General features: G+C 43.2%; 1 protein-coding gene across 8 annotated transcripts in view; it reads left to right on the top strand.

Annotated features, from left to right (window-relative positions):
• The window catches only part of TRDN (triadin), a 334,586-nt gene that overhangs the window by 276,526 nt on the left and 31,404 nt on the right, over positions 1-26,656 (top strand). For 7 of the 8 annotated variants that reach the window (XM_054979502.1, XM_054979172.1, XM_054979083.1 and 4 more), the window contains 7 exons: positions 2,815-2,877; positions 9,473-9,523; positions 10,826-10,876; positions 10,963-11,010; positions 12,334-12,381; positions 13,856-13,906; positions 21,667-21,711. In XM_054979502.1, the coding sequence (XP_054835477.1) occupies positions 2,815-2,877; positions 9,473-9,523; positions 10,826-10,876; positions 10,963-11,010; positions 12,334-12,381; positions 13,856-13,906; positions 21,667-21,711 (357 nt within the window). Of the gene's footprint in view, positions 1-2,814; positions 2,878-9,472; positions 9,524-10,825; positions 10,877-10,962; positions 11,011-12,333; positions 12,382-13,855; positions 13,907-15,317; positions 15,369-21,666; positions 21,712-26,656 lie in introns of all 8 variants that reach the window. The other variant, XR_008597030.1, reaches the window with a different exon arrangement.

Genomic DNA, 26,656 nt, shown 5'->3' with positions numbered 1-26,656 from the left:
CCCCAACTACAAATACTGAAGAGATAAAAATTAAAGATTAATGTGTCCAGGAAGAAATTGATCACACACCTAAACAAGATGCGTTGATAATCATAGGTTACTGGAATGCAAAAATAAGAGACAAAGCAGAAGCAAACAATGTCGGGTAATTTGGACTCGGCTTACAAAATGAAGCAGGAGAGTGACTCAGAATTTTGTGAAGCCAACAATTTGTTCATTGCAAACACATGCTTCAGGCAGAGAAACAGACAATCACCGAATCCACAATGCAAGAATCAAAATGAAAATGAAAACTGTACTCAAAACAATTGGGAGAAACAAATCACAATGAGTAGATGGGACATCAATACAGCTATTTCAAGCTACAGAAACTGAGTCCATTAAAATCTTAAGAAGAATATTTCAACAAGTATGGGACGAAAAACAATGGCCCACAGACTGGCAGGCGGATCTAGTTCTGAAAAAGGGAATACCAAAGATTGCAGCAACTATCAGACCATCACATTAATTTCCCATGCAAGCAAAGTGATGCTCAAGATTCTACAAAGAAGACCCTCACCATATATAAAATGAGAAATACCATTAAGCTGGATTCAGAAGAAGAGGAGGCACTATATATAGCTCATATTGTAAATTTATGATGTTTAGTGGAGCACATCAGAGAATTTCAGAAGAAAATTGGCCTGTTTTTTAAATTACAGCAAACCTTTCATCTATGTCGATCATGAAAAGCTATGGATGGTGTTAAAAGAAATGAGTGTGCCACAGCATATGATTGTGTTGGTGCATGACCAGTACTCCAGACAAGAGGCTACTTTTAGAATAGAATATGGGGAAACAGAATGGCAAAGGTGTCAGACAAGTCAATTGGTAAAGATGTTGAACAAGGATGTATACTATCTCTTCAACCTATATGCAGAACATATCATAAGGAGAGCTTGATTAGATTTAGAAGAAGGTGGAGTGAAAATTGGTGGAAGTAACATTAACAATTGCAGATATGAAATAAGCAGATGAAACCACATTACTGGCAGAAAATAGTGAAGACATGAAATGACTTCTGGTGAAGATTAAAGGAGAAAGTGCCAAAGCAGGATTACAGTTGAACATCATGAAGACTACTGAGGAATTACATGATTTTAAGGTTGACAATGAAGAAACTGAAATTGTTCAAGATTTTCCATTCCTTGGCTTAATTGTTACTCAAATAGACAGTCTCCTAATAAGTTGAGGGAATTAGCTTAAAGGAGATGACACAAGAAGGGTAACTGGGATACTTCACCTATGTTTATGAGGATTATTTCCTTAAAAGAACTCTCAAAATGAACCAGTCAGATGTTCAACTAGAAAGGTTTTTTTTAATTAAAAGAGAAATTAAAAGGCAAGCATAGGAAAAATACATCACACATATGAGGCTAACTAAGAAGAAATCAGGGAGGAAAAGAGGCGAAAGCAGTTTCGGGGAAGGCTATAGTTAACATTCTCAAAGACTCTGCAGAGTCTGTCGTGGTCTGCAGAGGATGCAGCAAAATGGCCAGCATTTCACAAAGAAAAAGAAAAGCCCCAAACGGATTTGGGTTTGTGTGTTCAGATCCAAAGACTTGTGGCTAGGGAGTCCAGATATACGGCAAAATGCTTCCTGGGGCAAGCTGATGTCTTCATACCAAAAACAATGACTTAATGGGTTTTCTGGAGGTGGATAATGAATTGGGAGAGCTAGATAATAAAATAGGTCTGAGATGGACTATAAGTGTAAATAGTGCTTGATGACCCTTTGAGTACTGGGTGGGAAAAGCTACAAGGTTTAGTGAATAGTATTAAGTGGTGCTTAATCAGGGTAAATGGGCTGTGGGGAGACAGGGTGTGGATGAGATTAGTCAGGAGTTTCTTGGGAGAACTCATTGTCCTAAGTTATGCATCTCTTTGGGGCATGGTGACAGTCTTTAGTCAGTCTGCCATTCTGATTATCCTTCTAAAATACTTTCCAAGCTCCTACCTGGCTAGCATCCAGTTTGTTTTATTTCAGACCAAGCAGTGTCTTGCATTTATGCTATATGAGGAAGAGTATTTATGATTTTATATCTATAAACTACCCTTCAGCAGGAGGAGGGGGTCTGACTGCTAACACAATCATCAATCAGAAGGGAGATTACAACCAAGAAATCAGAAGGAGATTGAGGCTTGGAAGGGCAGCCATGAAGAAACTAGAAAAGATGCTTAAGGATAAGGATGTGTCACAGGGGACTAAAATCAAGCTAATTCATACTATTGTATTCCTCATTACTATGTATGGATGTCAAAGCTGAATAATGAACAAAGCTGACAGGAAGAAAGTTGGTTCATTTGAAATGTCGTGCTAGAGGGAGTTTTACAGATACCATAGACAGCCAAAAAGACAAGTAAATGGGTCCTAGGTTAAATCAAACCTGAATTTTCCCTAGAAGCTGAAATGACAAAACTGAGGCTATCATACGTTGGTCACATAATGAGAAGACAAGACAAACTGGAAAAGACAATTAGGTAGGAAAAGTTGAAGGCAGTAGGAAAAGAGGAAGAGAGACCCAACATGAGATGGATTGACGCAATAAAGGATGCCACAGCTTCTAGTTTGCAAAATCGGAGCAAAACTTGTTAGCATGTTTTGGAATTCATTCATTCATAGGGGTGCCATAAGTCAGAAGTGACTTGATGGCACTTAACACACAATCATACTCACCTGAGTTGACTGTCACTGGTTTTGCTGAGTATTTGTTGCTCACACATATATTTTAAAAATCTCTTAAGTTGTCTGAACTGAGGTGTATTCTTTTGCAGAACATGCTAAGGAACATGCTAAAGTAAAAGAGGCACAGCATCGTGGGATATCAAAAGACAAAGGTAATGCTTGGCAAGTGAAAGTAAATCTGAAAATGGAATCTTTAGTAATGAAAGAAATGAACATTTCCTCCTCCACCACCTCTCAAAGCCATACACAAATGTGCAAGGTTTAAAATGTAAAATTGCTATATAATTCTCTGGATATAAAATGCACGCAGTCAAACAGCAGCATATGTGGTGGGGGGAGGGGGGGGAGGTATGATTGATACTGACATGCCTTTAGGGTTTTATAAAGATGAGGGTTCAAAGACTTGAGCCTGTAAAAGCTCATTCATTGCTCCCTTTCTTTCTAACATAACAGTAATGTTCCCCATGACGTTTTTGTATGAGGAGATTCTTATTTCAGAATGTTACATGGGAATTTTCATTTATGCACAGTTACCCATCTATTAACCATCTTATGCCCATGACAGAATTATTTTGTAAATAACATAAATGGTGTAGACTTAGGTGGCTAGCCATGTTGGTCTGCAGTAGAACAGCAGGATTTGAGTCCAGTGGCACTTTAGAGACCAATGAGATTTTCAGAGTAGAAGCTTTCGAGAGTCAGAGCTCCCCTCTTTAGATAAATGGTGCAGAGAGACTTCATGGAGAAAACAATAATTCTGTGCTGGACAAGCCGGCTCTCCCAGCCGCGGCATAACGCCGCTCAGACTGGGAGCCGCCCCTTTGCAGCCCCGCCCGGTGAGGGAGACAGGCTCCCTTCCTGGGCATCTGGGGCTTAGCTGGGGGGCGGAGCCTGGAGCCGTTTGCGTCGGCTCCGCTCTCCCAGCGTTAGTTGCGAAGATCGCTCGGCCCACCCACCTCACCCTATTTTAGTGCAGGAATAGCTGGCTGCTGTGTCCAGAGCCAGGTAGGAATTTTTTCCTCTCTTCCCTGATTGGCTTTGGGAAGGGTTTTTTTTCGCCTACCTTGCACTAATGGCAGTGTTCTGAGTTTTGTTGGGGTGGTGCTGTTTAGTCAAGTTCTTGGCAGGAGATTTGGGGAATAGGGTGCGGGCTGGTGAGCCCCTGTGGCATTCCCCAAGGTTGGGGAACAGGGTCTGCCATTAGGGCAATATGCTTGTGGCGGCTACCATCGGGGGGGAGGGGGCAGACGCCTGAGGGGATCCCCTGGCACAAGGCCTAACCTCATGCTAGATGGCTGCGGTGCAACAGGTGCTTGAGTGGGGATCCTATGGCCTAGCTGGCCGGGTTGCAGCCATTCGTGAGATGGCCTACACCCGGGGCATTGGGGCTCACCCAGACAGGCAAGGCGGTGGTCAGTGTGCTGACCCCAGGGCTTGACCTGTACCGCTTAGTTTGCTCTTGCTGTGCTTTATCTTTATGGTCAATTTAATAAATGGCCCTTTAATCCAAGCCTGTGTCTGTCTCTTTCTTCCGGCTGGGGTTGCAATGCACATTATGATTCTTTGTTTTACCAAGAGAGTGGGAAGAATGACCGTCACACTGTGGATTTCCTCATTTAAAGAGGAGCGTGCCACATAAGGGGTGACAGACGTTTCTTTGCAAAACGATTACATGCAGATTAATGATAGGAATTAATTCAGGGCTGGGGGAATCTCCCACAAGTTTGGAAAATTTCTCCACATTATACCATCTGTAGAGCTCTCCAAACTTATGACAAGCTTGTGGAGTGAACCCCTCAATCACTGCTAATGGGCCTTCCTGCCAGTGTCCTGAAGCAAAACATCTTTGAGAAAGAGAAGGCGGTAACTGGCAGTGACGAAACCTCACAAGAGAGGCCTTTTCTTCAGCTGGAACTGATGCCCTTGAGTATGCTGAGGAGTATCACTTCATACTGTGTGTTGTCAAAATGCAGAGCTGTGGAGAACTTGGGCACTCCAGGGTGATGGCAAACCTTGAGTGACAATGCAGCAAGGACCCTTGGGACGAATGGTAGACCCAGGCAGGAAATCAACCCAAAGAAGGGGGAAAATCAGAAGTCCCCAGATCTCCAGGAATGATGGAGTTTCTGGAAGGACGGTCCAGGAAGAAGCCTGTAAAGAGAAATCTGCACTTTCTTGGGAGGAGGGCATGCCCATGTGAAGGGACCTACAGTGAAGCATAGCAACCTGCCAGGGATCAGAGGAAAATGCTGTAAAAAGACTACCCAACACAGCCCAAGAGGAACTTTGGGACACCTACCCTGGTCATAGGGGCCAGGGACCCAGTCTGAGATGCAGGGCAAAGTGGTATCAGCCTCTGGGACAAAGCTCACTGGATAACTAACGTCATTGCTTAGCATGTGAACTTACCTAGGACATCTGGTGGATATTTCGTGTTCAATTCTATATGTATTTACTTATGAGTAAAGAACACTTTAATCAAATGGAGTTTTCTCTTAAATAAGTTTGCCTCATATAGACACATAGGTAAACATTGTATTCAGTGGGACTGACTTCTGACTAAACGTGAGGATGGTCTGGCTGCTAATGTGCATTACAGACAGGCACAGGAAAAGGAAAAGGGAATGGCTTATATTTGACCTGAAACCTGTAAAGGTACCTGTCAATCAGGTCTCTTCAAGGAAGATTTGGCCTTTCTCCTTCACATGGTACAATGGAGCTATGAAGTAGACAGTATGAATCATCTGTATTTCCAGTACCTCCACTTTTTTGCAACATGCACAATTGCCCAGAGCACAGAGCTACTTGAACTTTTAGTGTTGCCTGGCATAGCTATATATAGTTGTATATATATAAATCAGCTTGATAGCAACGTAACTGTTGTAAGGCAACTGGGAATGAGAAGTTATAGAGGGCCTTTCTCAGCAAATAGTTGGTATTACAACCAATTTGTCTGACGTTTATTTATTCAGTGCCATTAAGAAGCTTGCAGGTGAGACAGATTATAATTGAATGCAAATAGGACGGCTACAAGTTGCAGCATTCTTTCACACTAATCTTTCAAAACAGTCTGAACTACCTTTGTAAGTTTCAAGACTTTACCCCCCCCACTCCAATCCTCTTGCAGTTCCAATCATTATCCTACTATCAGTGTGAGCTGGGCATGTGAAATGTCAGTAGTAGTATCTCATCAACAGACAATGATATTTAGGAAGATTTGGACCACATGGTATTTATTCCACATGGTATTTATTCAGTGGCAAAAACTCTACAGAGTGATGGCAGATCAGAATAATTTGAAAGATTATATATTGTACTTGGTTGTTTTTGCGTGGACTATGGTTGCCAGTGAAAAGTACACTGCAGGAGCGGGGTAAAACCTTTAATTACAAACAAAATAGAGATATTTAGCTTTGAACAAACAAAATATAGTTCCTTGGGGTAAGGAACTTAAAGCACAACTCTTTTATGTTAGCAAAAGGACCTGACAGACACCAGTGCACTTTGAAGAAAGACTTGAAGCCTAGGTTCTGTAGTTGCATCATTAGATTTTACCTCGTCTTTCCTTCATACTAACACAGTTGTGCTGTACTGCCATTATGTGGATAAACATGGGAAGTGACAGTAGACACAAGCAACCAGAGATGTACAAAGCCTTATTTTGTTTTTACAATTTATTTGACTTCCATTTACAAGAGATCTTTTATCCTTAGTGCAAAAAAAAAAATTCAATTTGAAAGGAAACTGATACAATTGTAATACTATTCAGTCACTTGATTGCAGCTATACAACAATGAAGACTTTAAGGCAAAAAGGTTCATGCCTTCATTTCAAGTTCTTATTACAGATTCCACAACCTAAAAGGATAAAAATTCTCTCCTAGCCACTTAGCCAAGTGGACTAGCACCTATAGTTTAAAAAAATCTGAAAGATAAATTCTTCGCTAATTCCTCAGCCAAGAGAATTAGTACATGCACATGCACATGTATGATTATAAAGTGTAATGTGCTTACAATACACAATTACAATGATCTCATCAGTTTCTGAGAGCAATTTAACAACAGAATAACTTGGATGCTTCTCATCTAATTGGAGCAGTCAGGTTGGGAGGATTTACAGTAGCATTCTTTAGACTTAGAAGAGGAGGTAGAGGATAGTCTGAGGGGCGGGGGGAGGGGGGAAGGCAGATGCTAAAGGCTAAAAGAATATCGAATGACTAGTGGAGGTGTATATGCGTGGCCTGTGATATAACGACTGCCAGGATGAAGAGGTTAAACGGGCAGATTGCTGGCTTCCCGTCGCAGTTGTGTATCCATTCTTCATTGCTGCCTATCACTGTCTTCATATGAGATCATATACACTGTTTCTCCAATAGAAACTTACTGCACTGAAGACCTGGCATTGTTTCATCATAAACTTACTGGGACTTTGGTGATTACTGTTCAGACCTCTGGTCAATTCTAGGCACATAGCACTTTAATACTGTATAGGAAATCCTGTTGAATTATATTTTAATTATTTATATATGATGCTTTGCCTTCTGTAATCACCTACACTGTGTGTATATATATTCTCTGTTTATCTTGCTTAATTTGACTATAATGTTGCTTTAATTTGATTGATTTACAATAGAGACACTCATTAGTTAGATTTCACGGCTTGTTTGTTTTTGTTTATTTGTATGATACTCTCCCTTTGTTTACTACTGAGGGGGGGGGAGGGGCAGAGAGGCCAGAGGCCTTCTCTGACACTCTGGAGACCTGCTCCTACTTTTATACATTTCTCAAGGTATCCTTCCCTTCGTGCCATGGGCTCATTAAACCAAAAAATGTCAGAACAAACAAAAACAACCATACTATTCAAATTTGTTATCCAGCTAGTTCTGGATTTTTACCAGGACATTGTTGAGGTCTTCCAACTCGAAAGAAAAAAAAGGGAAATGGTGCAAAGGGAAGAATCTTTAATAGTTGTTCAGCCCCTACGCGTTTCGCATACAGCTTCATCAGGGAGAATCTACCTATTAAAACAAAATATAAAATAATAATTATTAATTAGTTAATCAAACAAATCAATAAAACACAGGACAATTTCACATAGCATATAGAAAGTGCAATTCATAATAAGTACTTGGTATCTAGAGTACTGAACTAATGTTAACATACACTACATTTATCATAATCACAAAAATTTGTCATTAAAATTGTTTATAAATAAACATTACAAAACCTTACTAATCTTCTGTATTCTTTTTAGTGTCTTTCCTGTATATGCACTTTAGCAGAGTGAGCTGCCTGGGCTTGTCTCAGCTCTTATCTACATGAGCGTTTGCCAAGAAATATTTTCATTTAACCCATTGGGGTGCAGAGTTTTCAGTTTCAAAATCCATTTAGCTTCTTTCCTCAACAGAACTCTATCATTTAACAGAACTCTGTCTATTACATTTAAATGTAACCCAAAACAAAAAGTCTGTGGGTTTAGGCTTGTTCTCTAAATCTTCTACAAGAGGTGCACCAATTCTTTTACGTGATATGTTACTTTTGTGTTCAGAGAGTCTTAACTTAAGAGATCTGTTTGCTTTACCTATATAGATTTTCTCGCATCCACATGTGATTGCATTTTGTATTTTTACAAAAGCAACAATGCCCACAGGGCAAGTGTCCGAATGGAGAGCTGGATCCTGGTAACACAGGTTCTAATACTTTTTTCTGATAGGTGTTGCTATCTGTCATGTCTGAAGCCATACTGTCTTCAAAATCACTCATATACAAATTCACCACCTCGTATACAAATTTGTATATGAATGGTTTTGAAAAAAGACATGTATATTCTTCAAATAAATTTTTTCAGAGATATATTACAAAATGATGGCATTATATTGATTACATTTGTGTGTTATGGAAGGAACTTTTGGCCAATCACGTACATTTCATAATTAATTTGATAATAGAGACACAAATCTAAAATTCAAAGTATATACAAGTAATAAACGGATAAACTTTTTGGATATTATGGTTTTCAGGGACAACCAAATATATACAAATCTGTATAGAAAACCAACTGATAAAAATTCCTTCCTCAGATATGACAGCCACCACCCTCCGCATGTGAGAAATCATTTACCTTTTGGTCAGTTTCTCAGAATCAGGAGAAATTGTGCCAAGATACAGGATGTCCGGAGTAAGACTTCAATATTACAAAAACTTTTGGCAGACAAAGGATACCCACAGCAAGTTCTGCAAACATCTCTCACCAAGGCCACTGTCAAAGATGGAAGTGAACTATTAAGGGGCAAGAAAACAGCTAACTTGAGAGATCTCTTAGTACATAGCAACATCTATCAGAAAAAGATAACATATAATTACTAGTTTCTCTTTTTTTGAAAATCCAGTATTAAATATTTCAGCCATGGCCAGTGTCTCTGTTACAAAGCACCAAACTTTTTTTTTAACATGTCAGTTTCCTTATCACTGAGAGCAGAACCACAAGTGACAAAAGGCATGGATTGGACACTTGTCAGCTTCCCTCAAGTTTTGATGGGAAATGTAGGCATCCTAGTCTTGCAGCTTGGCTCTCTGACTGCTGTCCAATGGACTTTTCAACTGTCACTTGTCCAACATTCCGCCAAGCTGCCTACATTTCCCATCAAAACTTGAGGGAAGCTGACAAGTGTCCAATCTGTGCCTTTTGTCACTTGTGGTTCTGCTCTAAGTTTGCATGGCATTTGCTAATTACTGTATTTCTTTACAGAGGCTGTGGAAGAAAAACAGTCAAAGACCCCAGAAGCCCCCAAACAGAAGGGTAATGATATATATACGTTCAAATTATGAACTATACTCCCTCAATTTTTGCTTGCAAACTTACTTGTTGTAAAGCTTGGAAAAATATATTGATAGAGGTTCAGCAAATCACCGGCAATCACCAGCTTTTCAGTCTGATTATATTGCTACACTGACTACCATCCTAAGCAAAGTTACAATCTTCTAATAAACCTGTTGACTTCAGTAGATATGGAAGGAAGTAACTCTGTTTAGGAGGGCACTGAAAATGAAACATTAAAATATTAAAGACAGACATAGAATAAGGGGAGGCAACATCAATAGCTGGGATAATCAAGGGCCAACTTAATTTATTTTGCTGCAAGATAAGGATTTGCAAGCCTCCAAGAGCAAAACTAACTCCATATTTAATCACAATGCAGGCAACTAGACGAGATCATCCTGGCTCTGAGCCCTGAACTGTCAAGATGTAGACTGCCTAGGCTCTTCCTTGCCAAGTATTTATTGGTGCTTTATGGAGGTGTGCCATGTCCTTCCTCTGCAATTGTGAAGTCTTTGGGTCAAGGATAATAGCATCCCTCAATGGATCTTGTCTCAGTTCTATGAAAGCACAATAACCTCACATGTTTGAGGAATTGCCACTTCATCTTTCAACTGTTGCTTCAGGATGCTTACCTAAGCTTTATATATACAACTTAGCCCAGTTTTCCCACACTGAAATCACTCCCCCCCAGAAGAGGGGTAGGCTTACTGCTTGGTCTCCTAAGATAGATGGATGGATTAGGTAGGTAGGTAGGTAGGTAGGATGGACGGACGGACGGATGGACGGAAAGTGCATATCTATCTATCTATTGATCGATCTATCGATCGATCGATCGATCCATCCATCCATCCATCCATCCATCCATCCATCCATCCATCCATCCATCCAATCCTACCGATCTATCCATCCATCCTATTTATTATAATGATGTGGTCACTTCTCCAGCAATTCTCATGAATGCATGCCCTTGAAAATGTTCTCTGTCATATTATCCTTGTTAGGCAGCTGCAAATGTAGCTGCATTTCGGATGTTTGCAGTAGTTCCCAGGTTTGTGTCATCACAAGCCAGCTGTATGGATATATATTGGAGCCACAGTAAAATGTCTGAACTGCATACTTCATTCTAACATTCTATGGCTTCTTAGTGTCATGTCAGACTAGCTCTGTCTGGACCTATGGAGCTGGGGATTGATACTCCTTAAGGAACTCCACAAAATGTGACTTGTTAGGTAAATAATGATATCATAGAAAGTAAAGAGACTGTTTAATGCTTCTTACCAGAACCCATTAAAAGAAAAGAAGTGAAACCTTCTGCTCCTTCAAAGCTCAATGGTAAGAAACCACATAATGTGTGAAAAATTAAACTGCACAGTCACTGATTTAACTTTCTGCTTCAGTGTTTAATATTTTTCTTTCAGGGACCACTAAGGGAACAGACCTGAAGTCACCAGTAGCCAGTAAGAGAGGTAAAAAATGCCTAAAATATGTGAATGGTGTATTTTTTAAAATTATGTATAAATCATTAATTGCACATATTTTATAAAAACAATTACTTTAATGCAAGGGTCTCCCCTCTCCAGCTCTGTTGGACAACCTGCTGGGTCCCTCCAAAGGGGCTCCCAAAGCCTCAGTATGGGAACAGAAAGGGGTTATTCACCTGGTTCCTTTTCTGTCCTAGGACAGCAGCTCTTTTCAGGCCAGAGCTGTGTCCTCCCCATTTCTTTCTGCCATACTGCCAACCTTCCCTCCTCTTCCCGTCTCTCCTATTGGCTGTGCCCTAGGATTTGCTGGGAAAGGGCATAGGCCCTCTAGGCCTGCCCCTGCTTCTCCCAATCCCACGCCACCCCAGGCCTCAGTCCCTGGGCTACTGCTGGGCCTGGATGGGCTTGATTTTCACTGCCCCTACCCTGCCCTCCTCCTTTCTTGCTAGTGCTGCTGCCTTGCCAGGACTGCCCTGAAGTTGGGCCCCAGACAGCATCAACTACAGAGGTTGCTTCACTGGTAGGTGAAGCTCAGAGGCAGGCATCACCTCTGGACAATTAATGTTAGATATCATTTACTTTGCAGTGGCTTACAGGTATCACTGGTTTTGTCAGAAGTCTCAGTTATTATTCAGAAGTCCTCCGCTTAGGGTTGCCAACCTCCAGGTGGTGGCTAGAGATCTCCTGGAATTACAACTGATCTCCAGGCCGCAGAGATTACCGTGGAGAAATGACTGCTTTGGAGGATGGACTGTATGACATAACAACTTGCTGAGCTCCAGAGTCCAGACCCTCCTCAAACCCCATCCACTCCACACTCCACCACCCCCACCCCCAAATCTCCAGGAATTTCCCAACCTGGAGCTGGCAACCCTGCGAGAAAGGTAACATGTATGAGTTCTCCTTTCAGTGAAAACCATACTGTAACAGAATGACAGACTGTCAGGATTTTATGAACTGTTAATGTGAGGGAAAAGTGCATAGTGTTAATGGAACAAGCAGGTACTCCTGAAGATAGCAATCATTTGGAAGAGCTTTTGAGGAAAGGGCTTGCTTCAGAATTAGATGGGGGATGGAGAAGGAAAGGGATTCCTTAGATACATAAGCTTGGTTATATCAGACCTTACAAGAGTTAAAACAATGTCACAAATGGGGCAAAAATGAACAATATCTTTGAAGGTGCTATCATTATTTTAACTTGTATCTCTATCTGTGATCCATGCTACCTTCTTTCTTCTCTCCATGATTTCAGCATCTCTATGTTAATGTGTGTGAGTTTTTAAATTAATTGGATAATACACTTTCTAGATGCTATAAAAGAAAAAGTGAAGCTTCCAGTTGTTGGCAAAGAAAAGGGTAAGTACAATGTATAAAGTTGCACATCCTTCTTAGGTTTATGAGGCAATTTGTTATTCATCTCTTTTCTCGAACTATGCAGAAAGCATGGATATTGATATTGTTGCAGGTTGCATTCTTCACACTTATTATTAGGCCTGTGCAAGTATGGTCTTGCACTGCAACAGACAAAATAACATTTTATGCTAAACTAGTGAAACAGTGATTCTCTAATCTACTCTATAAAATTCTTGGCATAATATGCTGCAGGGGCAATACTGGACCAGTGTATGCCTACACAATTCAAGTCTCATTCTGCTTTTCATTTAATTTTCTGCTTTATTTTTCTATAAATAAATATAATATACATATTTCATGTACCAACAAATTCAAATAATAATGAAAGTAATCCACAGGGCACACAGTTCCTGTCCTATTTGTATATGTACTTCATAATGTAACACAAGTGCTTTGTAGATATTTGTTACCAGGATAATATGTTAACAAATATCTGTTTAATTAGTTTTATGTGTTTATAATGGAAGAAATGGTTTTAGACATCCACCTAGACATATGTGTGTATAAATATATATACATCTTCCAGAAAAAGATAATTTTGTAGAAATGAAAAACTTATAAGAAATTAAATGTTCACTGTTTATTTATTAAGACAAGAATTACATATAATTACCTACTTTTTGCATGTTGATGAAATATCTCTTTGTTACTTTGGGGGAGCAGTCTCTCACCTTAAATGGATAAATACACTGTGTACATATTTCTTAAAGCAATTTTCTGTGGTTTCATCAATGCAACTATATAAAACAAAGAAATAGCATCCACATTTCTGTGATAGCTTCAATTGCTGGTTAGGAGGAAAGCTAATATGAAGGCCTTTTGAGAAACAAGAGGATATAAAAACAAATGCATGTTATTATGCAGAGGGAAACAGATATATGTATGTGTAGTGCTTTTTTAAAAGAGAGAGAGGAAGAGAGAGATGCTGGTACTCATAATGTTTGCTGCCTTGGGGGCTCAAGCCTGCTGGCCAAAAGAGATGCCAGTATTGCAGAAAGAGGAGTACTGGAACATACTACCAGAAAAAAGCCTGAGTACATGTAGGCTAGCAGCCTTAGTGAAGCCTTACTAGATACAAATGACAAACCTAAGCAGAAGTAAACCCTCCTTAGCCCAATGGCTTCAATGGACCATAGGTTTAAGTCTCTTTAGGATTGTGCTGAGTGTGTAGATTGAAGTAATCATAACTAAGTAAGACTTCAGCATGACCAAACAACCATTTTATTTTTTTCCTGAGATGCCAGGGGGGCATTGCCTCTTCCTGTCACCTCAGGAATCAACAGTTTACAGGTAAGAAAAATCTCTGTTAACTCTGCTCCAGTTTTTCTTGGCTGGTATGTCTTTTTAAAAGATAGATAGATGCATTTAAATGGCATGTTTCTAAGCTAAGCTAAGCTAAGTAAATTGGATTTTGCAGCGGAAGTAAAACTAAAGGAAGCAAAACCTCCGGTTGCCCAGAAACAAAAAGGTAAATGTCCTTTAAAACTATATATTAGGCAATTCTGTGAACTGATTAATTTGCATTTTCTTGCTTTCTTTTTTTTATATCTGTCATCCATACTGTGGGAAACTTTTGTTAATAATGATGATGAGGGATCAAGAATGCTAATTCATGTTAATTTGTATTTAATACTTTTATGCTATTGCTACTAGTAAATAAACTTGCTTTTTGTAAGTCTGAGCCATTCCTGACTGTCACTAGTACTCCCACATATGTATGATTTGATCTGTTGTGTTGTGATTCAGTTGTACTGATATTAATATCTGATAACAACTCTGAACAAGGATTGCATATCCAGTGATTCTTGCAGCCTCCAATTAAAGTAAACAGAGTCTGATAGCAGCATCACACTGCAGTGGTTATGCTCCTTGTTCTATTTGGGAACTGTGACAGATGGCTTCCAGTTCAGCCCTCCATACATCACAGCCAATCCTTGATTCCCTGCTGTGTATGCAAATCTCTAGTGTTTCCAACCATTAGGAGGTTGTGGATTTGTCGGGGGGGGGGGGAGGGAGGGGGGGAAATAGACAATAATGGAAAAATTCTTCAGATAGGGCTCAGATTTCAATAGAACTAGGTGGTTAGCCTCAAGCACCTATAGAGAGGCAGGGTTAGGTTAAGTATCCTGAGATGAGTAGGTTACCTCAGAGAAATAGTAATTTATGAGTGGATTGAGAGAAAATTCCTAAGAGACAAGCTAATGGTATATCAGGAGGTTGAGATTCCTGGCTTTAGTGTTGGGTAGCCAGGCTGAGCCTGGCAACTAATGGGAAGTTTGGGGGTAGGGACGTGTGGGGCACAAAACTGGCGGTGTTGTCATGTTACTTCTGGGGAAAACCAGAAGTGACATAGGTTAGCTCTAGGAAGCTCTATAGTTAAACCATAGAGTTTCCAGCAATTCCTAGAGCTACCAGGTTTTCCCCAGAAATGACACAGAGATGCTGCTGATGTTGCCTGAACTCAAGCTGGATACTTTCAGTTAAGATACCATAGAATCATAGAAGGGATTGAAGGTCATCTTGTTCAACCTCTTCACAATTCATTAAATTCACAGCCCCTCACTACTCCCCCAGTGACTCTCCCTGCTCAATTCCCAGAGAAAGGTTAAAAAATCCCTCCAGGATCTGCAGCCAATTTAGCCTGGACGTAAATTCCTTCCTGACCCAGTGGTGATTAGCATTACCCTGGGCACATAAGAAAGGGCCACAAGAGCTGAGTACTGGCTGATGGCTTCTTGCCTTCCTTCTCACAATCTGCTAAAGTTCATACTGAGTTGTAGATTCAGCATTGCTGACAGATGGCCATGTAGCCTCTGCTTAAAAACCTCAAAAGAAGGAGAGCCCACCAATATGTACTTTTTTTTTTGCAATTACTTTAGCACCCAAAGTGATAAAAGAAGCCAAAGAAACTTCTCATCGTGTTGCTGGATGTATGATTAATCTCTTACATTCTCTTTTAAAAGGATAAGTATCCAGAATGACCCTTAAATGCACTTGTTAGTGGGTCAGGGCAGCAAGCTTTCAAGCTACACAGAAAGTTGTGCATATTTTAAGATCAGCAGTGGCTTGTGCAGCAGTTTGTTGGAGAATTACTATCATTAAGTACCTCCATTAGATGGGGGAGAAAGACCTGATACCTTTACTAGAAAGCAATGCATCACAAGATGGTAATATTTATTTATTTTGCTTATTTATAGCCCATCTTTCTCAATGTGACTCAAGGCAGAATATAGGAAAAAATATAATCATAGAGTATAGGACATTGAATGAACAGTGCAATAGGACTAGGAGTACAAAACTGAATGACAATGTAAACACCAACGAGCACATATGGATAAGATATACAGTCAATGAAAATTGCAATAGATCTGAGAATACCAATTTGAGTGCCAATAATAATGCAATAGGAATACATGGGGACCTGATACTTCTACACATGGCATGCAGACAGCTGCTGAGTTAGTAGTATCATCCAGGACTGTCTCAGGCCTTTCCTCAGTGGCCAATGCAAGGCATTTCTACCCACTCAGGATTCGGAACTCCTTCCCCATGTAAAAGTGCTCAGAGGTGGAAGCTGGCAGCCCATCAGTCGTCTGCTGCAGGATCCATTGCTTTTTAAGCTCTGGCCTGTTGGAAGAACTGAGTAGAATGCATACAGAAAAACTGATTAATTTGAGTTAATAGGTATGAATATATACTCCTGTGTAAATCTTGTTTATATCCATTCATTTAAAACTTGCTGTCTAGTTCTGCCAACACAATCCGTTCTTAACAGGTATTACACAATTTCCATTCCTATCGGCGGGTCTACTTAGGAATAACATGACAACATTATAACTAACTTTCTGACATGAAGTAAAGAGAAAAGCATGTAAATTGTTTATGGTCAATTTGACTTATCTTTAGTTATGTCAAACACTTTCTCATGGTTGGTAGGTACACATTTTAAGTGCTTTTAAACATCACTGTATTAAGCATTCACATAGATGTGTAGTCACATGAAAATTAATGTCTGAGATTTTGGGACCACATTGTCAGTCAATCCTTTGGATCCCATAAATGCAACCGGTTAAAATGAGCTAACGTGCACACAAGGAAGCAATTGTGAGGAAGCAGTATAGTCAAAAGTCATGGCAGATCAGCCATTTCTTCATCAGAAATGCTTTATGTGGGGGCAGCTTCAAATTGCCACATATGGTGTCTATCACCATATGGTGAACCATAGAGTCACAATTTGGTCAGAAGATTTTCTCCATGCCTCTGCTGATCTTTCTCATAATCAGGTTGTGGGGGGAGTAAGGAAAAGGTACTCTGAGCTCAATAGTGAGGGGAATGTACTGTGTGCATGTATAAAGTCATTCATCTTACTTGAAGTACACATGATGCTCTTCTTCAAGGGAAGGTTATTATCATTTCAACAGAGGGAAATTTCTTTGCATGTGTGAAGCTAGTCTCTGCATGGAAATTAACAGGGAATCTCTTGCAGGTTCTGTTCATACTTCATAGCTCTTCTAGCTGTAAATAGTCACTGAATTAAGGCAATTGCCTTTAAGATTGTTCAATATGTTGCAGATCCAAGTCTTGGATTTTTTTTTTAAAAAAAACTGCACCTAACTGCAGCTTAATGAGACATAGCAAGAACTATGCCATCACAGATATAATTTATCAATAATGTAGACTACTCCTTGCAACACAGTTTTTCTCAAATATTGAACCAAACTGTTCTACTGTTATTATCATTTTTACCTCCCTGCTCTCATTAGAGGCTAATGGATACACCCGCAGCTCATGGATAAAGCCATAGTAATGATTCTGATAGCATTAAAAACTAAAAAGCATTTCTTCTTTATACTACATGTAAATGTGAACATGAACTTTAAAACTTACAGATCAAATAAATGATCTAAACAGCTGTGCAGCATAACATATCATATTTTTGGTTTTAACTTAGTAAAATTAATGACTGTAGAATAATTGCTGCTCTGTGTCATAACAAGCATTCTTTTTATTTTCACTGTATGCACAAAGCCACCCATGAACATGCCCTCCTGCGTATACACACACATCCATTCTGTTACATCTTGTAAATTAGTGTCATTTAGACTGAACAGTTGACATGCTACTCTGAATCAGAAAACATTTTCTGTTTTTAGTTAGTTCACGGTTCACTTGGCAGAAAGATTTTCATTCTGAATCCTTATTGGCAGCCAATTTGCAGGACTGTGCTGCATATAATTAATACCCTTCGAACATTCTGAAACGCATGCAAGGCTCAATAGAAACTTGACATACTAATAAAAAGAGTAACTAATGGCACCAAAATGGAACCCAAGTACCAATATCTTGACATAAAATACTCTGGTACCAACTATGTCAAGAGGGTCTCTTATCTAGCACACAACTGTTGTTCTCTGTTTGACAACTTTCTGTGATATGAATGATAATAATATGGTAAGCTACAAATGGCACAATCTCTCAGAAATCACTGCTGTATATTGCCCAACCATTTTATTAAGAATTGCCTCCTTGTATTACTTATGACTTATAAGAAGCAATATCCTAGAAGAATGTGCCCTTGCTGTTTCAGCTTTACGTATAAATACTATTTCAGCTAGTATGTATTTCTACAAAACCTTTCTTCACTCATGGGCAGGGCTTTTTTTCAGCTGGAATGCGGTGGAACAGAGTTCTGGAACCTCTTGAAAATGGTCACATGGCTGGTGGTCCCACCCCCTGATCTCCAGACTGGAGCTCAGGTGGCGGGGCCACCAGCCATGTGACCATTTTCTACAAGGGCAACCCACTGAGTTCCACCACCTCTTTTCCCAGAAAAAAAGCCCTACTCATGGGACTATCCTAGCAAACTCCTATGATGTATGCAGGTAGAAGAATTTTGGCATTCCACATGACATGGAACAATTGTGGGGATTTTTTTTAGCATCGTTAGAAAAAAAACTCCTCTATGTATTTATATATAGCTTGCTATACAATTGCTTTTTACATAGTAGATTGTTGCTAGCAAAAACTTTTATGTACCATATCATAACATTTAGTTTCTTCTGCAACTTTTATGAGTGATTTTATAAAGGTTATATTGAATGAAAGAATAAAACTCATTGATTTGTGTTGTTTTGCATTTTTAGGCAAGAAAGCTAAGTACAAACTGCCAACTATGTTGCTAAAACTAGAGAGCACTTTTTAAAAAAATGCATGATTTGTTTTCATAGATTGTACTATTTGGGCAATGGAAATGTCCCGTGTTACTAGTCTTTTCTTACTTACTAAGCAATAGTAGTTAGAGTGTAGGACTAGGATCTAGGAGACCTGGGTTAGAATCCCCACCCTGCCATGGAAGCTGGCTGGATGAACTTGGGCTAGTCACTCCTTCAGTCTCACCCACCTCACAGCCTTCTTGTGAGATAAAATGGAGGAGAGCAGAATGATGTAAGCTGCTTTGGGTCACATTGGAGAAAGGTAGGGAATAAATGAAATAAAAATAAATAAAATAAACCCATAGTTAGGGATATTCCAATGACCACATATCCATAGATGGTGTGTTCTATTTCTTTTAAATTCATACTTCTGATAAACCAAGTGCACTGTGGAGGATTAATCCCTTTGCAGTACATGCACATCATAAAAAGTTAGCAGCGCCAGTTCTACTATCAGGTATGCTGAAGCAGCTGCCTCAGGCAGCAGTTCTAGTGGGATGACAACATCCTGTCCCAGCCACCCATCCCACCTAGCTGCCTGATGCCTTTGCCAGCTGAAAGCTAAAACAGCTCATCTTCTCAGCTCAGTTTAAAAGCAGTAGGGCAAGCCATACATGCTGTGTAGGATTCACTGAAGTCTCATGAAATTCCTTCTTCTTCAACCATCATTTTGGTTGCCTAAGCAACTATGTAATTGGCAGAGTTGTCAGAACAGCTAAAATGATGGCCAGACTTTTGTATGAAAAATACATCTTGCCAAAGTTCAAGAAGCCTTATAAGAAATATATGTGTCTGTCTGTCTGTCCATCCATCTGTGTGTTTCTGTGTCTTGAGACAGCACTTGAAGTATATCGGTAACATCCTCACCTGAACTTCCCTGGTCAAAGAAGCTTTCAGGCTTTGCAAGAACAGTGCTCTTTATCAACATCATTATGCAAGCTTTACTTCTTTCTTATCTCTCTGAAAAATGCATGTAATCTTCAGGTGAATCTAAAAATCTAAAAGCACTGAAAATGATAGAGAACAGGCTAAAATGAAGCTGGCGTATGACAAGAGCTTCAGTATGTAAAATGGATGGGTCTTCATATTCTTGACTGTGTCCAAACTGCCTTGTCAGTTACATATGCAGCTGTGCGATCAAGCTGAGCAGTAACTTTTCAGCATGCAATTTTTTCCATCAAATAACAGTTGTGTTGAAAAGGAGAACAATAGTAATTCATAACAAAAGGCATACGGAGGAGCAGAAATTAAATTGATGCTTTCTCCATGTCAGGTACAATACTTACAGCATAATCCTGAGGCCCGCTATGCCGCTGGTGCCTACGTGCCCACATACCTGCGGTACCACTCGTCCACTCCCTATGGACTTTCATAGGAGAGCCATGCTGGTGGCCAAGCCTGGCAAGGTATGGTCAGGAGAGAATGCTCCCTAGTTGTCTTGACAATGCCAGCAGAATCCATCAATTGCAGGGTGGCTGCAGTTGACAACACCACAAATGGTAAGGAAAGGCTAAGCAATCCACCGGCCAGGCTGCATTTGCCATCGCCAGCTGCTAATGCTACTCTCCTGCTCTGCAGAGAGCAGGTACACAGGGCAGAAAGACCTCATGTTAGGGCTTGCCACACCCCAACAGATGCAAGGAGATTGTGGAATGGACCTCGAGAGCTGTGTTCTGATGCCAGAATGATGGCCCACAGAGTGGAATGATGGCCTCTGGGACTAGAGAAACTGCTCTGGGGACTGTCCTCCCATCCTCAGCACAATATTCATGAAGTCTTCTGCAAACAGCAGAAGTGGCCTGGCCTTGTGGAGAAGGAGCCCCAGAGACCCCAGGACAACACTCCACATCCCCCATAACAGCATCAACTCCCCCCTTGCATGAAGCAGTCTTCTTCCTGGCTTATCAGACACCAGCAGCACAGTTAGAGAATAAGAGTCCTCCATGGTGCCCCCCACCAGACACACACAGGCAACATTCCAAGTCCCACTCTGCTGCCTACAGTGAATTTGAGAGGGGAAGGGGGGAAACTGGGTGGGGCTGCAGGCTCCAAGGTGTCACCTGCTCCTTTGGGCAGCAGAGCCACGCAAAGACACTGAGGCACCTGGAGCCTCTTTGGAGCCACCCCATATGTACCAGCCTAGAGCCACAGACCATTTGCTGGGATGTGTGGAAGGGTAGCCCTATGGGGAGGCTACTGTCATTCACAGGCAAGCAAACAGACAAGGAGAGAGTTGTTTGACACACACTTTATTCAACTGTCAAAAGTGAAGAGAATGTCTGGATGCATGGTGCCAACTTCCCTCATCTGGGTAGGTAACTGTGCCTGTTAGCACAGCAGATGGGGCCAGGAGACCTTTTCCTTGTGCTGCTTTTTCAGGAGCAGGGTTGACTTATAGGCTGCCTTAGGAACCGCTCCTGGGGCTGGGTCGAATGGCAATTGAGAAAGATCACTGGGGGTTGGAACAGCCATGCTCCTCAGCCTCCCTGACAGCCTCTGCCTGAATGGGAAACAGAGATGTGTATGGCAACAGACTTGGCTTCGCTCAAGCCATAGCCAGGTCTGCTATGTCCTGGGACAGTATCCATGGCCAGACATTCTGGACATGGTTCTCCTCCCATATGTGAGTGCGAGGCATGCCCCAAATTTCACAAAGTTCCCCCTGCGCACTCTTGCCTCACCACTGTGAGCACCCTCTCTTACTTTGCACTCTAAGTATACCTATGAAAATGTAATATTGTTAGGATTGTTTGGCCTAAAGAAACATTTTCATTTTCAACTACTTCTGGAAAGTTAACATGATATGAATTAAGTGTTTGGATCATTTCCAGGAAACTCAGTTTTTACTTTAAGTCTTATCATGAAATCTGATTTGATCAAATGCTCAGAATGTCACAATTTCTATGTTCAAGTGTTTCATAATAAATTGAGATTAAGTCACTCAAGCATTCCTAACTTTGTTGAGTTGTGAAGGCTTTAGAATTTTCCTGACTTGATTTTCTTTGGTTTAACACAGAGGGAAAAGTCAAAGAGAACAAAACAGCTACCATTGTAAAAGCAGGTAGGATCTATGTTTACCCTATGAAATATTAATATAGATGAGTCATTACACATATGTTTTTATATGGGAAGCCATAATTGGTTTGAAGCAGTTCCCAGATATTAACTAGACTGAGGCAAAATTAGCTTTAAGAATATGACAACGTTGTGTGACAGTGTGCTTTTAGCTTCAGATTTGAACACCAGAGTTGAACACCAGTATGGTTCTCTGCTGTGTAGAAGAAGAGGGTTCCCCACCACTACCACCACAATTTTCACAAACATTTTCTTGTCTCCACTGTGTAACATTAGACATTTTTCTTGAGAAATCCCTATTAAAAATTCAGTCTTAATTATTAAACAGGGCATTTTGCTTCCCTTTGGTCTCACTTTCAGAAACTTATAAGCCATGGGGATCTTCCCACAACTGGGGTTGAGGTGATAGTTGCTACCTTAGCCGGAATGAAGAGACAGACACAGGCTTGGAGGAAAAGGGCCGTTTATTAATATAACAATAAATATAACTATAACTAAGGCAAGGGCCAACTAAGCGGTACAGGTCAAGCCATGGGGTCAACCCTGGACCTCCGCCTTGACCTGTGTGGGCGAGCCCCAAAGCCCCGGGTGTAGGCCATCCATAGAATGACTGCAACCCGGCCAGCCAGGCGAATGGATCCCCCCGCAAGCTCCTAACGCCCCAGCCGTACAGCATGAGGGAAGGGCTTGCCCCTGGGGATCCCCGCAGGCGTCTGCCTGTGCTGTGGTAGCCGTCACAAGCATACCGCACTGATGGCAGACCCTGTTCCCACATGGGGAAATGCCACTGGGTGCTCACCGGCCCGCTCCCTATTCCCGAGAATCTCCTGCCAAGGGACCTACACAGCACCACCCAGGCCAAAACCTCTACCCCAGCCATCAGTGCAAGGTAGGCGAAAAAACCCCCGCACCCAAAGCCAATATAGTGCAGAGGCAAAAAATTCCTACCTGGCTCTGGAACAGCAGCCGGCTAATCCTGCACTGAGACAGGGCGAGGTGGGTGGGCCGAAGCAGAAGGCGACTGCTGGCTGGGAAAGCGGAGCCGCCTGTAGGCGTTGGCTCCGCCCCCAGCCAAAAGACCCGTATGCCCGGGAAGGGAGTCTGCCCCTCCCTCCAGGCAAGGCAGCAATAAACGGCACCCAGCTTAAGCAGCTTTGCTGCAGCTGGGTGTGCCGAATTGCTACCTTAGCCGGAATGAAGAGACAGACACAGGCTTGGAGGAAAAGGGCCGTTTATTAATATAACAATAAATATAACTATAACTAAGGCAAGGGCCAACTAAGCGGTACAGGTCAAGCCACGGGGTCAACCCTGGACCTCCGCCTTGACCTGTGTGGGCGAGCCCCAAAGCCCCGGGTGTAGGCCATCCATAGAATGACTGCAACCCGGCCAGCCAGGCGAATGGATCCCCCCGCAAGCTCCTAACGCCCCAGCCGTACAGCATGAGGGAAGGGCTTGCCCCTGGGGATCCCCGCAGGCGTCTGCCTGTGCTGTGGTAGCCGTCACAAGCATACCGCACTGATGGCAGACCCTGTTCCCACATGGGGAAATGCCACTGGGTGCTCACCGGCCCGCTCCCTATTCCCGAGAATCTCCTGCCACCGCAAGGGCCAAGCCTCTGCTTAGGCCCTGGCGCCCCACAGGTGGCTCAAAGCCAACCTCAGCCCTTGCCGAAAATCATCAAGGAAGATATCGTTGCCCTCTGGTGACAAGTGTACACCATCCTTCCTGTAAAGGTGGGCAAGTTCGGCCCTTATCCTAGGGTGTGGCAAGTAAATCCCCAAGCCTTCCCCCAAGGGTTTCTTCATAGCTCTGTTGGCCTTGTGGCGGGCCCGTTCAATGGCCCGTGTATCCAAGGCCTCCCGCCACACCCGGCGTTGCAGTATCTCGGACCAGAAAATAAGCACTCCCGGCCAACGGCGGCTTATTTCACGAAGGTCATCAGTTGCCTGCAGTGACAGGGCCTTTCCCTGCACTAAACCGAGGTCATTTCCCCCGAGGTGAATGACCAGAATATGCGGGGGCGGACCAGTCCGCCCCCTAAACAAGAGAGGTAACAAACCAGGCCAACGCAGGCCCCGCCGACCCAGCCATTCAACCGTGGCCACAGCACTCAGCCCCAACTGGGATCCGATCGGTGTTCTCCTAGCTTGATGGGCAGCCCAGAACACCATGCTGTGTCCGCAAATCAGGATACTGCGCTTCCCCAGGACCGACGCCGCACCTAGGAAAGAGCAGTTAGTGTAGGCAATTAATACTGCGGTAGAGGGCGGACATAGGAGCGAAACGCGCCTGACCGCCACCTGCCTACCCTCTGTATGGCCCGCTGGGTGTACCCCATAGCAGCAGCCGTAGAGGCGGCCCCAATCCGAAAAGAATGGGTGCCAAACTTAACCCCTACCAGCCCCAGCTTACCAAGGGCCTTTTCCGTAACCGCCCAAAACTGAAAACGGGTCAGAGGTGCCCCATCCCTATGGCAAAACAGAACCCCTTGGGCCTCCCCACGGACTCTCACATAGTCCCGCAAAGCCTGGACCGGGCACAGCTCACGGTCTGTGCAAGGCCCCAAGAGCAGGGTGGCCCCCCGCTGTTCCTGGTCCGTTTTAGATCTGCGGATCCGAATGGATACCTTGTCACCTACGAAGGAAATATCTCGTGCTAACAAAGCCCGGTTGGAGGCATCCCTGCGGGAATGAACCACCAATTCACTAACCCGCAAGGCCCCAAAAAAAGCAACCAAAGAAGCTGCGTGGAAGAGCCTCTGCTCAAAACGCGAAGAGCAAACCTCAGCCCAAGTTGCTCCCAGCCCTTTAAGCACCGACGGGGAAATGGGCTGCCTCTGGTCCCTAGAGGGCCCAGCTTCCCTGGACCAACCCTCTAACATCTTACGTATCCGAAAATCCCCAGTGTCTTCACGCAGGCCACGTGCCTTGCTGAAGAAGGCCAGAGCAGCTAGCTGGCCCCTAATAGACTTGACAGAGAGGCAACGCCCCCGCTGTGCCACACAGAATTGAATCAGGTGCTCGGCAGGGACAGGCCAAAGCTCCTGGAGTCCTACCGTCCTCCTAAACTCAGTGAACTGCCTGATAGCCCGATCATAAGCTTTCCGTGTGCTGGGGGCTAAGGCTAACTGGATTGCCCGGCTCGCTTCTGCCTCCCAAGCTGCCACAGCTCCATGGGCATCCGCGCTGGCCGGCGATCGGCTTCTGGGGCCAGGTGCCAAAACCGTTCCATCTGTTGGCGAGACAAAGCGTCCGCCACCCCATTACTCATTCCAGGAACATGCCTGGCCCTAAATAATATATTCAGCTGTAAGCATTTTAGGGTAAAGGCCCGCACCAGCCTCATCACCCTAGGTGATTTCGACGACAAGGAGTTGACCACATGCACCACCGCTAGGTTATCACACCAGAAGTGTACCGTGCTGTTAGCCAACTCCCGTCCCCAAAGCCACACCGCCACCAGCAAAGGAAAAAATTCCAAAAATGTCAAGTCTTTAGACAGTCCCCGTTCTGCCCAATCTGCGGGCCAGCGTTCAGCACACCAATGGCCCCTGAAATAAACCCCAAATCCCAAGGATCCAGAGGCGTCAGAGGTAACCTGAAGCCCAGCTTCAAGCAACAAGTCCTCTCTCCAAAACGTCACCCCATTGAAAGACCGCAAAAATTCCTGCCAGACCCGAAGATCACTCTGAATACCCTTGCTCAGACGCAACCTGTGATGAGGAAACTGCAATTTCCCCATGGCATCACAAAGGCGCCTCAAAAATGCCCTACCCGGAGCGATGGCCTTGCAGGCAAAATTCAGGTGCCCCACCAACTGCTGCAATTCGAGGAGAGTAACCTTACTCCGACCCTTAAATTCTTCCACTCTGCTCTTAAGGTCCTCAACCTTATCAGCAGGGAGCCGGAAAGACTGCTGGACTGTATCCAGCTCAATGCCTAGAAAAGTTAAAACAGTGGAGGGGCCCTCAGTCTTCTCATGTGCCAAAGGAACCCCAAGTTCCTTGGCAAGCCCCACAAAGCCAGCCAATAGCCTGGCACATTGCCCAGTACCGGCTGGCCCACAAAACAAAAAATCATCAAGGTAATGACAGGTATCAGGGCAAGCCATACGGCGCCGCAACTCCCATTCCAAAAAGGAACTGAAGCGCTCAAATGCCGCACAGGATATGGAGCAACCCATGGGGAGGGCCCTATCCATATAAAATTTGCCCTCAAACGAAAACCCTAACAGATCAAAATCCCCGGGGTGTACTGGCAGGAGGCGAAAGGCTGACTTGATGTCGCATTTTGCCAGTTCCGCCCCAACACCACACCTCCGCACCACTTTGACCGCCTGGTCAAAGGATGTGTAGCGGACTGAACAAAGATGCTCTGGGATGGCATCATTCACCGACCCACCCTTGGGGAAAGACAAGTGGTGTATAAGGCGGAATTCACCAGCCGCCTTTTTAGGCACCACCCCCAACGGAGAAACCCTCAAACCAGGAACAGGAGGGGTGTCGAAAGGGCCGAGGACCCGGCCCTCCGCGCATTCCTTCGCGATCTTGGCCCTTACCACACCTTCCATGCCAGCCACTGACCGAAGGTTGGCTGACATGAAAGGCTCCCTTCGGCCCTGAAAAGGAATACGAAAACCAAACTCAAACCCGGCCAACAGGTACTCAGCATCTCTGCGCCGGGGGTACAAATGCAACAGGTGCCTAAGGACCTTCAGCCTTACCGGGCTGGGTCCCTTTACCAGGTCCTTGCTGATTGCTACCCCCCCCAAAGCGCTTTCCCCCACCCCCTTGTCTGGACTTAGGGCATGCAGAGTATGGGTGGGGGCCACTGCAGGAAGGACACTCATGTCGGTACTTACAAGCCTTCCGATTGCATTGCCCCTTGGATGTGAAATCCCAACAGAGCAGCCGGGGTTGAACCTGCTGC

Source organism: Eublepharis macularius, chromosome 1, assembly GCF_028583425.1.
Source record: "Eublepharis macularius isolate TG4126 chromosome 1, MPM_Emac_v1.0, whole genome shotgun sequence".
Taxonomy (NCBI): domain Eukaryota; kingdom Metazoa; phylum Chordata; class Lepidosauria; order Squamata; family Eublepharidae; genus Eublepharis; species Eublepharis macularius.
Note: the sequence above shows the minus strand (reverse complement) of the source record. Positions and strands in the feature narration are given on the sequence as shown.